Genomic DNA, 13,810 nt, shown 5'->3' with positions numbered 1-13,810 from the left:
GCATTTTGTGTTGCATTTACATTTTTGTATATTCTATTTTCTCTGCAAATGACCTCAAACCACCCAACAACATTGTACTGCACAGGTAGCAAGTTTTTTTTTGCTGTCATCGGTCATGATTGTAGACTTACATTTGACTAGTTTATCAATCGATATTGATTACCATAGCCTAATAAACTAATCAGATAAGTAAACATGATTATGTTTAAAACAGTACACAAAGTGGACTATCCTGTAGGGAGAAAAGAGAGAAAACAGTGTGTAATGTTGCAAGTCTCATTACAGACAGATTACTGATAGCAGATCTACTGTTATCAAATAATACTTAATTAATTTAATAAATTTTACTGCTATTTATTTGTGTATTTAAAGTTTAAGTGAGGAAAAACTTTTTATTTTGAAAAGATTGTGACGTCACCGCAAACCAGGAAGTGTCCAGTTCACAACAAGGACAGCTGCATGTTCTTGATTGCTCCACATTGTGAGTTATTTCATACTTTTAAAATCATGAATGGAGCAAACCCTCCAGTTCACCCCAAATACGCGATAGTGTCGATACTTCCGAAATGGTGCAGTTCTCCTACGCAAACCTTTTGACTGTGCCCGTTTCTTGATATTTTACTGTCTCTGTGAAGGGCATGGCGGCGGTTGTGAGACCATTCCGCGCGTTATGTCCCAGGGCACTATCGACTGTGTGTGGAAGCTGTCCGCCCCCGGGAGTCACTACTGTCCTGCCCGCCTCATGCGTCTTGTACCCAGCCCGGAGGAGCCCTGCCAGGACGCTGCATCTGTGTCCCTCCCTCTGCGCTGGACATAACAAGTGGTCTAAAGTCAAACACATCAAGGGTCCTAAAGATGAAGCCCGGGGAAGAATGTTCATGAAATTTACCATGTTGATAAGAATAGCGGTAAAAGGTAACGGTGTGGTAATGTGTGTGCGTGTATATATGTATATGTATGTATGTGTAATATAATTTCTCCTTACAGAAGGTGGACCCAACCCTGAATTAAATTTAAACTTGGCTCATTTACTGGAGCAGTGCAGAAATAAAAACATGCCCAAAGCTTCTGTAGAGGCTGCAATTAAGAGTGCTGTAAGTACACCAATTGAACAGTAAATTGTATTCTGGAATAGTTTTACCACTTGTATTATTATTTGCTGTGATATGTATGTGTCTCTGCTAACTACTTACAGTAATAATAATAGTAATATGATATTTTCTTGGTACCACAGGAAAAGTCCAAGCCAGCATCTCAGCAAATGTTAGAGGTTCGTGGGCCTGGTGGATGTCTGCTACTTATTGAAGTATTGACTGACAACAATTCGCGAACACAGCAGGATATTAAAAAGATCATCAGCAAGAATGGGTAATAGTGCAGAATATTATATATTTTTGTATGCACTATTTATTTTGTACCATTTACTCAAAGATTTGTGAACCATTGGAATTTTTTTTACATACAGTGAATAGTCTCAGAGAACCATTTTCAGTTATGCTTATCACATGTCATTTACATTAAGTAAAACAGTATCTCCACACAGAGGTATATGGTCTGATGGAGCGCGGCATAATTTTGAGAAAAGAGGAGTGGTGGTTGTGCCGGCTAAAGACACCACAACTGAGAGGGCACTGGAGCTGGCCATAGAGGCAGGAGCAGAGGATGTCCACGAGACTGAGGATGAAGAGGAGCAGTCCGTCCTGAAGGTCGGTATACTACCTGATAATCTTTCATCTCATCACTCTGTAAAAATCCAACTTAATGGTCATTCATTATAAATGCTACAAAATGTGAATTAGGTGCACTATGTAACTTGAAGGTCTACTACTCCATGGAGATGTTATTACTTTGACTTGAATGTTCCACAGTATGGCATTAAATGTATTCATCTTGTTTTGGTCTTTTAATTGCTTTAAAAAACATGCATTCCTACTGTGAACGGGTTCGCCTCTCTATATATCTGACATTTAGTTTCACTTGATTTTCTCCATGGAGACGTTTAATGTCATACTTTGGAATATTACAGTCAAAGTAATAACCTTTCAGCAGTCAACATGAATATAAAACTATAATTCACAAAGGTAAATGTGGTTGTGATTTCTAATAAAGTATTTGTTTATTTATTGTAGTTCATTTGTGACATGAAGGAACTGAAGAAGATGCGGACATCGTTGGAGCAGCTGGGCCTGCACATCATCTCAGCGGGATTTGAGTTTGTTCCTCGTAGAGTCTTGGCTTTAGATGAGGATCAGATAAACAGTGCATTAAATCTGATAGAAGCTCTTAATGACTGTGCTGAAGTTGTCCGTGTTTGGGACAACATCCAAGCCCATAGCTGAGGATGCTTTAAAGACACTTGACGGACATTTTATATTTCATATGTGAAATAAAATTGTGCATAGACTATTATGAATTTTAAAAACTATAAAAAAAAATATATGTATAAGAAAAGTAAAATGTGCCTATTTATTTGATATAGAAAGTTCCAGTTCCTTTTGACTCAAATGGCCATACATGTGCACTTATTTTTATCCACTGCCTTAAATAATACATATGTTTAAAGGTTAACAATGAAGGACATTTTGGCCAAAGTCATCACAGGTCATTACACCCTCATATTAGTGTAGTGTCAACAGTCTAGTCAATAAGATCCCACATTAGCAGCATGCATGCAACATATCGAACAAATAATACATTAAGATATCCAATATTTGATTTCCTTTAAATCACAAAGTCACATATGTGACTCTTGGCTATACATACTAATATTAACTTTTTAACCTCAAACAGGGCAGCATACAGGGATAGTGAGATGTAATTTTGCATTAATGGGGAAGTCCAGTCTAATGGCTTTAGGCCATTTTGCTTCGTTTATCAATGCCCACCATCGATCTCGCTGTCAGTTCCTCTCAGCTATAGGATGGCATTGATTGGTTTCTAGTGTTAGTGAATGGTGTGCAGCAACATGTGAGCCAGTGGTCAGTCGTTTGCCCTGTGTCAGAGTGGAAGGTTCAACATTGACATCTGTATCACACCAAGAACCCATTTGTTTAGCCTCACCATGAGCTGCGAATGAAGAGCCAAGACATTTGTCACAAACCTCACCAAAACCTGATGGGATGGAGACTTGAGTCATGGATGCCTGAAGGTCAAGTAGGATAATTAATTGCACTTTAACCGGGTATGTGTATTTATTTTCTGTTTTTGAAGTTTCTAGTTTATAATTTTTTTTTTATAATTAGCTTGCTCTTAGCTGCTTGTTTCCCTGCTATGATACAACTGTCAGCCAGTTGTTGGAACCTGTTCAGTAATTAAAGCCGAAGTGTTTGGGGAGGGGCTAATTTAGTAGTGCTGCTTTGTGCTCGTCTGTGTAGACGTGCACAAAGTATTATACAAATTTGCTTTAAATCAATGTATTCACAATATTAGCAAAAGCAAAACAAACTAAGACTTTTTTTGTTTAAATAATAGACAATTTAGTAGGTCTGTGACGGTTGTATAATTGTATAATCCTTTTCAGGTGACGCTCGATGTCAGACATGGACCTGATGAGGAGCGGGGGCCCAGTCGAGTGTAGATCTCCTCCAACACCTCGGGTGGAGCTGCTCAGTCCCTCCAAGGTGATGGACAGATCTCAAAACGTCACAGAGAAGGTCACTCAGGTACGGGGCTAGGAACCTTGGGTTTTAGTGTGCAGCAATTAGAACAATCACAACAGCTCCACTGAGAAGCTTATTTTTTCTTGTACTTATTTTATTTGCGAGTTTGTTTACTTATTATTTATCTCTGAGAAATGTAATTTCAACAAAAGGTTGTCATAATGGCAGACAGATACTAACTAGCCCACGAGTGGAAAAATCACTAAGTAGTTTTGGTGACTGGATGCTTTCCTCGTGGGTGTGAAAAGCAAAGTTAAATTGAACCACTATTCAATTGGGTCCCACTGTTAGTGCAGGAGCCCTGGGGCTCGGCATTCTGCATCACTGCTTCTGTGTGATGTTAAGCTGTGGATATGAAATAAATGAAAGGGAGGCATCTGTAAAAGCCAATGACCTTGCACTGGTGGATCACTTGTTGATCCTCATGTGTTGGGTCTCATTCTTGGGTCTATCCGTTGATATGGATGGGTCAGTATGGATGCTTGTAAAGCTTAAAATGTTTTTAAATGGGCTCACAGGCAGGACGTGAATTTTGTTATGTGACTTGCAGCTTGATGGGGCAGCTCAGCACTTCTGTTCTAGTTGTGCTGTTGACAACAACTGGTCACTGCTTTCCTTGGGAAATTCTGGATAATTAGGATACTTTTTTTTTTTAACTGGATATCAATTTTGACTCCACTACTCAAGAAGACAGCATGGTAAAGGATTTAATTGAGCTACAAGGCTGCAAATCAAGAACATGCAGCCTTCACCAAGAACATGGTCAAAACAGCAGTGGAAGAGGATCTTCCAGAAAGGTCTGTTGGTCAGTATTAAAGATAGACAAATGTAGGAGTTTTGTTTTTTTTTGTTGGTTTTTTTATGTTATTTTTACAACATACGTCTATCAATAAAGCTTTACAATATTTGTTCATTCAAATAACATACATTAAAAACAAGATAAAACTATTTACATGTGTGTGTTGTCCTAATCTGTAGGTGCTTTCTTTGGAGTCTGATGTCCTGCCTGAGTACAAACTCCAGGTCCCAGAGACAACTCGGTGGATCTTACTTCACTACAGTCCCTTCAAAGCTTTTTGGGACTGGATTATCCTCATTTTGGTGCTCTACACGGCTGTTTTTACCCCTTACTCTGCTGCTTTCCTCCTGGACGAGCATGGAGACGTGCGTCAGAGAAGATGTGGCTACACTTGCAATCCCTTGAATGTGGCGGACCTCTTGGTGGATGTGTTATTTATTGTGGATATTGTCATCAACTTTCGCACTACATATGTGGATCAGAATGACGAAGTGGTGACAAAGCCTGTCCGAATTGCCAAACACTATATGAAAGGCTGGTTCCCTATTGATCTGTTTGCAGCAATCCCATTTGACCTTCTCATTTTCCGATCCGGCTCTGATGAGGTAAGAACATGTTTTTTCTTCTTTTTTTTCAAATTCTTTTTGCAGCTGAACAGAACTTATAATCTCTTGCTGCTATTGACAGTGCCCTCCAACAAAAGAACATTTGTAACATTGGTGACATGTGTAACGTTGTTTTGGATACCCAAATAACTCCTATAACAGTGATTTATGTAGAACAGTTTTCATATCAATTAGGACACTGGTTCTCAAACTTTTCACTTCAAGTACCACTTAAGAAAAAAATTGGCTTTCAGAGTACCACCAGATCAAAACCAGGTCTAAAACAGGAATATTCCACATTGTGTATTTAATTGGTCTAAAGAGGGTTTAAAATTGGACATTGCACTTACAGTAGTTCTTATGAAGAAATTACACAAAGGAGGACCAAACACTAAATAAATTGGAGTGACTATAAATTAAATGTTAAAAAAGTAGAGAACATCATGTACATGTACCACAATTTGAGAAACACCACATTAAAACAATTATTATCCACCTTACGAGCTCATATTTGACTGATGAAAATATAAGTGGAAGGCACTTTATATCTATGGTTAACTTCAATAACAATACAATTATTATCTGAATAGAATTTTAACATTTTTCCATTCTTTTTGTACAAGATGGCTACCTTAACAAGTCTTCTCAAAACGGCTCGCCTGCTGCGCTTGGTTCGTGTGGCCAGGAAGCTGGACAGATACTCGGAGTATGGAGCAGCAGTGCTTTTCCTACTCATGTGTACCTTTGTGCTCATTGCCCATTGGCTGGCTTGTATTTGGTATGCCATTGGTTTTGTGGAGAGGCCGTATACAGAGACAGGATGGCTGGACAATTTGGCTGAACAGCTGGGCAAGGCCTACAATGACAGTGACTCCCGTTCTGGGCCATCGGTCAAAGACAAGTATGTCACAGCGCTGTATTTCACCCTGAGTAGTTTGACAAGCGTGGGCTTCGGAAATGTCTCCCCCAACACCAATTCTGAAAAGATTTTCTCCATCTGCGTCATGGTCATTGGATGTAAGTTAAGTTACATTTCTGTGGATCAAATTTCCTCTATTTGTTTGTTATTTAAATTTGGTATTATACAAATTATTTTTCACAGCCCTAATGTATGCCAGCATTTTTGGGAATGTGTCTGCCATCATCCAGCGTTTGTACTCTGGAACGACACGTTACCACACCCAGATGCTGCGTGTAAAAGAGTTTATTCGGTTTCACCAAATCCCTGGAGGCCTGCGGCAAAGGCTGGAGGAATACTTCCAACATGCATGGTCCTACACCAATGGCATTGACATGAACGCAGTAAGTAATAGGACAGACAGTTTGTGCATCTCTGTTTTATATTTCTTTATTTTAAGTTCTTGGTCTTGACAGGTGCTGAAAGGCTTTCCTGAGTCTTTGCAGGCTGACATCTGCTTGCACCTGAACCGGTCTCTTCTGCAGAACTGTAAAGCTTTTCGCGGAGGCAGTCAGGCCTGTCTGCGAGCTCTGGCAATCAGATTCAAAACAGTGCACGCCCCCCCAGGAGACACTCTCATTCATTACGGGGACATTCTGGACTCTCTGTTCTTCGTCGCACGAGGATCCATCCAGGTCATCAGAGACGATGTGGTTGCTGCCATATTAGGTAAATGTTCTTGATTCTTTGAGTTTTTTTCCAAGCTGATTTACTATATATTCTTTTTTTTTCCTGTTGTAGAAAGGAATGACATCTTTGGTGAGCTCATTTACCTGTATGATGAGCCAGGGAAATCCAACGCTGATGTGCTCACAGTGTCCTACTGCGACCTGCACCGCATCCTCAGAGACGACCTGCTGGAGGTGCTGGACATGTACCCAGGGTTTGCAGACAACTTCTGGAGGAATCTGGAGATAACCTTTGATTTAAGAGATGTAGGTTTGTTCAAGGGAGTATGTTGTATTGGAGATATATATATATATATATATATATATATATATATATATATATATATATATATAATCACACACACACACAACACAGGTTAAAAAGTGATACATTTTGATATATATTTTAGGCGGATCAAATTCCACCAATAATAACAGATGATTCTGGGGATGACTGTGGATATCATCACAAAGCAAAGCACAAAATACACTCTTTAGACTGTCGCATAAGGCCAGGTGAGAGCTTTTTAAAATTTAGAGTCGATATAAACTTTAGTCTGTACTTATGTGCATGACAGCACTTTCTGTTTCAGACGGTATTGATCACGAGGACTCCTACCAACGACAGTCTTTCCATCACCATCACTCTTCCCCTCAGAGCCACTGGGAGGACCGCTGCAGCTGTGGATCGCCGTGTTCTCAGTCCAGTGAAGAGCTGCCCAAACCCCCTGCGCATGGCCCCAAAGTAGAGCTGTACACCCCAGATGACTCTCGACTGGACTTCTCCCCATCAGTGGGCAGGGAGGCGGGACTAGATAGAGGACACCAAGGTTTTAAATATTATTTGCATTTGATATAAACATTTGTGTCAGTGCCATATCTGTAGGGGGAAATGCATAAAATGATGCTTACTGTACTACCAGAAAACATGTTTAATCTTGTTATGGAGTGACCTCTAGTGGTGAAAAATATATTGTTTCTGTGCACAATTTTACAGTTTGAAAAATGTCACCATTCTTCTGTGTTTCAGGGATGTATCAGATCTGGCCAGAGCATCAGTCACAGCAGTTCTCCAGTCGTCAGTGGAGGTCCTCCTCTGTTCGTCACACATACCACCCCCCACCTTTCACAGAAGAACGGCCCAGTGAACTGGAGTCTCGCCTTGAGGTGCTACATTCTCAACTCAACAGGTGCTTTTATTCACATTTATGTATTTATTATTTGTGGCTAATTATTCACACAGTTTTAACTCTCTTGGTTGGCCATAGACTGGAGACAAGAATGACGGCGGATATTAACGTGATTCTGCAGCTGTTGCAGAGGCAGATAGCCCCTGTGCCTCCAGCCTATAGCACAGTGTCATCCAGCACCATACCGACTGACTCCACCGGCCTTTACGGCACTGGGACTCCAGTATTGCACTCCATCTACCCCATCTCCCCCATACAGCTCAGCAGCAGGATACCTACTGAGGTAGGGTTGCATACCTGATGTTATCACTAATATCTTATATTGGACAAAAGTGGATCTTAATATTTTTTTCCTTCAGAGTTCAACACAGACTGATCTTAAATTTACAAAGAAGTCCCAGGAGTCTTTTTCCAGTGGGATTCACGTGACGTCAGATGACACCATGTCCGTGATGGCCACCCCTGAAACAGAGACCCATAGAGCACTGGCCTCACAGCTACCTGAGTCCTCAGGTGTGTCCTCTCTTTTGGACAATCCCAGGCTGAGTGACAGTTTGCGCTACCCATCACTACCTGGAAACCTGGACCTCACCTCTGGACTGAGCGATATGCAGAAGCACCTCTCAGACCCAGTGCTACCCGTCACCTGACATCTGCTGCCACTGTCACATCTGTAGTGGAATAAACTGCTGCTAGCACACCTGATGGTGGGACAAGCTCTTTGGATCCACTATTGGACATGACCAAGTTGTCCTTGCTTGTACAAGACCAGAGACTGTGTGATTTGAACTTTGAACTTTTATTCCTAATATACATGAAAGAATATTACTCATATTTTCAGTCCAGAATTTGTACCTGTGACTGTATGTGGTCGAATAAAGCAGGACATGAAATTGTTCACTATCATTGTTTGACAAATGCTGACCGATACAGAGACTTGAGACATAGTAGATAGTAGTAATGAAACGGTAATCACAAAAATAGAGATTAAGAAGGAAAACAGATACATTAATTCTGACATAAAATTTACTTTTAGGTCCTTTCCAAACAGTAGATGTAGCACATAACAATCTAGTCTGGCTGTGTAGAGGCCCACAGGACATTATTGATCTCACCCTGTCCTGGTGTAGGCCAGAACAGGGCCCTCAATGACCTGAGGCATCTGCCGCATGTCCCAAATCAGAGCCTAGTGAATATAAGCTAGAGCAAACACAGCAAGCTAAGGTTATTCAACAAAAGGCCTTGATCTGGAAAAATAATTTATTCAAATAAAATATAAGGCTTAATCTGTTATGGACCCACCAAAGGCTCACAGATGCCAGGAAGAAAATTTAACTTAAAGTCTGTATTGCTTTTTTGTTTTTTTTAAGTTAATATAAGTATATAGTCTGTTGGTTCTAAAGGTAGAAAAGTTAATCAGCCAGAGAATGTTGACTACCATTGCATCCTTTTCTACCATGGATCTCCTGGATGAATGAGAATCGACCAACTTCTTATGCTCTCATTCTCTCACAGATGCCTGGTCTGCATAAAAATTACAACACACAGAAAACTGAGGAGAGACAAGTACAACTTTCACCTTAAGTGGAGGTTACTAATCTGAGCCAAAGTGACACACACAATACACAGCCATGGGTAGGCTCTAACAGTGTAAAAAAAATAAATAAATAAAAATAAAAATTTGCTCAAAGTCTAAAGTACTTTTTAACTTTTAAAACCTCAATTAACCTTAACAACTTAATTTCACCAGCCACTACAATGTGTCAATAATTATTATTTTCTTTTTGATAACAAGAAAATAATTGGCCGGTCCATTTCCAATAGACTAATTTTAAACCAAGCTCCATAATATAATCTTTATCTAATAAACCAGCCTGTGCAGACAGTGCACCCACAGCTGTTCTCACGGCAAAGTTTTTGACTAGTAGATAAAAATGGCAGGTGTAGAGCGTTGGTGCTGCCCTCATTGGTGAGAAAATTGAAAAATGGAAAAAACCCTTAAAAAAGACTAGACCACTGTGACACAAAGTAAATGCTTTATGATTTAACATTAAAAATAAATATTCATAGTATCATTGATGAGCAAGTATCTTACAGACTGAAATGATAACACACAAACACAATCATACACAAAATAGCCTAAATCAGCAAAATTTGAGTAGACCTATTTTATGTGCATGTTCTAAATACAATAGGCCTGCAGGCCTAAATTAATAGCCTTTTTTCCAAGCTTTTTAAAGAGGATTTGCATAGTTGTCTCTCACAGGGGGAAAACCTATGACTGATGTGTTAACAGCAACAGGTGCAGTGACCCAGTACTAACTTGCCATTTGTCTTTAAGCTTTGGGTGTTCGCTTTTCACATGTTTTTATTATATTATAATAATTAGCTTTTATATTTAGTTCTATAAACCATCTCAAATATGTATCTGCGTTCCAGCATTTCGACAGCATCACATTTTTTTGAAGAAGTTATGAATTTCACCATGTGCCAGGACCACGAATATGGAAGGATCATCTGGTGCGTTTGTAGTATTTTCTCTTTTCTTGTCGGCTTCCCTGCCTATATTTTCATCTTTTATGAATGTTACAAAAAGTACAGCTCTGGCTCCTTTCTTTTGACTCCAAATATCTTCTTCATGCTGAACCTGTCCGTCATGGATACTGTCTTCTTGGCTGTCCTTCCATTTGGTTTGGGCAATCATTTCATTTTGCATATTTGGACAATGGAAGCCATCTGGAATGGGATCTATTCCCTCAGCGTGTGTGGTAGACCTCTCATAATTGCATGTGTTTGCATTGACTGTTATCTTGCTGTAGTTCATCCACTGTCTTACAGGAATTGGACCACTCTCACTCCCAGGGTCATTGTAGCAGCTGTCATTTGGCTTTTGACCTTGGCTTTCGGGCTGGCAATAGGAATCAATTATGTAATATACATGAGCTATGTGTCAATTTGTCCGTACATGTTGGCAGTGGTAATAATCATAGTTTGTGATAGTTTCATCCTCTATACTCTGATGAAGACAGGCCCCAGGGGTAAAAATGTGCATCTGCAAAAGCAAAGAGCCATACAAACGGTCACTAACAGTTTGGTGGCATCACTGCTGTCTTATATGCCTCCAGTCTTCATGTATATAATAGGAGAACACTTAATAACTGATGCAAATTTGTACTTTTGCTCAGTGATAATGCCATGTACTATTTTCTCCTCTATGGGATCTGCGCTCATGCCTTTACTCTTTCTTCAAAATCTTGGGGGGTTTGATCGACTTAAACTTTGGTGTAGCAAAATATAGAATCTAATGTTAATAGTTAGCCCTATATGATTATACTGTTGGTTGGTTTGGTGGCCAGTGTCTCTCAAAACTGGTATAAACTGGTATAAAAAAAAGAATAGAGATGTGAGAGAATACCCGACTTATTGCATAGGGCAGCGTAATAGGTTATTATCATAATAATATAACATTGTTATGACCGTCTATAATAGACAATGAGAATGTTATGCCCATTGTGATTTATATATGATGTAGTAGTAGTGCTGGTGGTATTGGTAAAACAACCGTTTCTGTATTTATTCCCAATTTAAAAGATTGCTGTGTTAGAACTTCCACTAAATGTTTTTTAAATGACACTGTTTCCATTGAGTATGTATTGTTTATCAGTGTTACCCCCACGTTATTTTAGTTACAGATGTTTGCATTTACCACAGATAATGAACGTATATTTCCCTAAAAAAATAATAATAAAGAAATAAAAATGATTGATGGTTGTGGCTTGACTTGTATTTAGGTAATCAGGTTATTCTAATGGCTTCAGTCTTCAGTCAGAATAGTTTTACATGTGGTTTATTATGGACAAAGATAATGTTTCAAATGTAAATGATCATCATTACAACAGCAGCAGAGGCACAAGCAGATAATAAACATTTCCATACTGAGGCATGGACATATGAGGGGTATTTACACATTTTCCATTAGTGCAACAACCTGGTAAGGTGATATTACTGATGTAATATTACTATTACTACTATTACAGTCTTGTGTTGTATCTCATCTCTGTGCATCTTCTTCTGTCACTATGAGATTTATTCCTGAAAGACTTGCCCCAGTCATTCATAATACAATTCATCCTGGTCATAAACACAAAAATCTTTGTGTAAAATATATAATGTACTTTCAGATTATAATATTCTACATGAAACAGACTATTGCTTTTAAGCATTCATGGTATCGGTGATTGTGATGGTGGGGTTCTCTATAACATTCCTAGATTTAGGGTTGTTCCTTGTTGCACTTCCAGTTTAGCATAAAGGTTTCATAATTTTCACACATGCTTTATAGCCAAACATAAAAAACACATACAAAAATTGCCACTGGCATGAAAACTTACACACCGATCTCTTTATCATCACACATACTGAGCATAGCAATTGAATAGGAAACTAGTCTAGCATTAGAGCTCAAGCTAATTTTGAGAAGTGGCAAATGTAATGCTAATTAACAGAGGTGGGCAGTTACATTTACTCAGTTACATTTACTTGAGAAATTGTAGTTTTCACATTTTGTGCATTATTTAATGTTTTGTCTTTCTAATTACATTAATTTCAAATGATAAAACTCATGTTATGTCCAGACACTTAGGTTTAGTATTAGTTTCCCCAAATACTTTTTTTTTTACTTGAGTGCAATTTCTGACTACTCTACCCAACTCTGCTAATTAAAATTAGCAAAATACACAATGCTTTTTGGCATAATGATAATGGATGGATACATTTATACATTTAATGAGCTCCCAAAATCAACTTTAATTATTACACAGCCTTCCCAGTTTACCCAGGTTCCCCAAATACAGCACAGGCATCATGGCGCTCCCTGCTGCTGGAGCTATGAGGATAGGTATGGCCACAAAGCACTCATACTCATGGTCATCAGTGGTAAGGAAACCACCCAGGATGTATCCCAAAACAGGAGGCACATAGGCAACAAAAGTCATCACCATACTATTGGTAATGATCTGTAGAGCCTTTTTCTTCTTGGGGTGAAGGTCTGTCTGGCCTGGGAACGTGGACTTGAGTGCACAGAGGATAAAGATGTTGCATGTGGTTATAATGGGAAGCGCTATGACGTAGATAAACATGGCCCAGGGGCTATGGAAGAACTCATCAATGATGGTGGACAGTGTGCCTTGTATGAGAGTTATGGTCCATACTACAGCGCACATGAGCAGGCGTGAAGTAGGGCTTTTATTTGCTCTATAGAAGACTGGATGGACCACAGCCAGATAGCAGTCAATACAGATACAGGCAGTCAGAAGAGGCCGCCCAGCCAGATTAAGGGAGCACACAAAGTCAGTGAACATTTGTATTACATCAATGTGCCAGAGAAGGTAGTTAAAACAGCCACTTGGGATGAAAAACAAGAAAACCAAGTCCATGCAAGTAAGATTGAGCATAAAGATGTCATTTGGAGTGAAAGGGGTACCTGCTTTGTATCTCTGGAAAAGCTCCCACAGGACAGCGACACAGGCGGGACAGCCCAGGACTGAGAAGAGTGTAGAGAAGATGGCCCAGACCAGGATACCGGTGATCAAGTCCTCACAGTGGCCAGCGAAAAGGCCATCCAGAGTACTGATGTTGACGGAGGAATTTTGCAAGTAAAAAAACTCTGGCATTTTGAGTTATGTCCAGTTGTTCTTCAGTCAACAAACCTGTAAATAATATTAAAACAATGCAGTATAAGCGTGATGTAATATGTTAATAAAGTATACATACAAGTAAGTAGTTGTGCCTACCTTGAGAGGCTGCTGTGTTAAGACTGAACTGATTAAGTGAATCATGCATATTTGGTTATGAATCTTACTCATTTGAATATGCAAGTGACATTAAGTATTACATTTCAATTATGCCAGGGCAGTGTATTGAATGACCATA

At 39.3% G+C, this 13,810-nt stretch overlaps 3 protein-coding genes across 4 annotated transcripts; 2 read left to right on the top strand and 1 right to left on the bottom strand.

The window, feature by feature from the left end:
* Positions 1-419: 419 nt before the first annotated feature.
* On the top strand, positions 420-2,417 carry LOC117387271 (translational activator of cytochrome c oxidase 1). 2 transcript variants are annotated; one of them, XM_033984727.2, is made up of 6 exons: positions 420-481; positions 636-915; positions 988-1,094; positions 1,235-1,368; positions 1,544-1,706; positions 2,130-2,417. In XM_033984727.2, the coding sequence occupies exons 2-6, from the start codon at positions 639-641 to the stop codon at positions 2,337-2,339; spliced, it is 891 nt and encodes a 296-aa protein (XP_033840618.1). In that variant the 5' UTR covers positions 420-481; positions 636-638; the 3' UTR covers positions 2,340-2,417. The 2 variants fall into 2 exon arrangements, with proteins under 2 accessions (XP_033840618.1, XP_033840619.1); XM_033984728.2 differs by having other exon boundaries at positions 420-915.
* A 1,156-nt stretch (positions 2,418-3,573) lies between these two features.
* Positions 3,574-8,693, top strand: kcnh6b (potassium voltage-gated channel, subfamily H (eag-related), member 6b). Its single transcript, XM_033985062.2, has 11 exons — positions 3,574-3,662; positions 4,638-5,063; positions 5,687-6,080; positions 6,166-6,365; positions 6,438-6,690; positions 6,763-6,956; positions 7,100-7,205; positions 7,283-7,519; positions 7,720-7,879; positions 7,958-8,162; positions 8,239-8,693. Exons 1-11 carry the CDS (start codon positions 3,624-3,626, stop codon positions 8,527-8,529), a joined length of 2,505 nt encoding a protein of 834 aa, XP_033840953.2. The 5' UTR covers positions 3,574-3,623; the 3' UTR covers positions 8,530-8,693.
* Positions 8,694-12,684: 3,991 nt separating this feature from the next.
* LOC117387657 (proteinase-activated receptor 3-like) lies at positions 12,685-13,551 on the bottom strand. The gene has a single exon (XM_033985197.1). The coding sequence runs from the start codon at positions 13,549-13,551 to the stop codon at positions 12,685-12,687; it is 867 nt and encodes a 288-aa protein (XP_033841088.1).
* Between the last annotated feature and the right edge of the window lie 259 nt (positions 13,552-13,810).

Source organism: Periophthalmus magnuspinnatus, chromosome 19, assembly GCF_009829125.3.
Source record: "Periophthalmus magnuspinnatus isolate fPerMag1 chromosome 19, fPerMag1.2.pri, whole genome shotgun sequence".
NCBI classification, from domain to species: domain Eukaryota; kingdom Metazoa; phylum Chordata; class Actinopteri; order Gobiiformes; family Gobiidae; genus Periophthalmus; species Periophthalmus magnuspinnatus.
The sequence above is the reverse complement of the archived record's forward strand: the minus strand, read 5'-3'. Positions and strand labels throughout refer to the sequence as shown.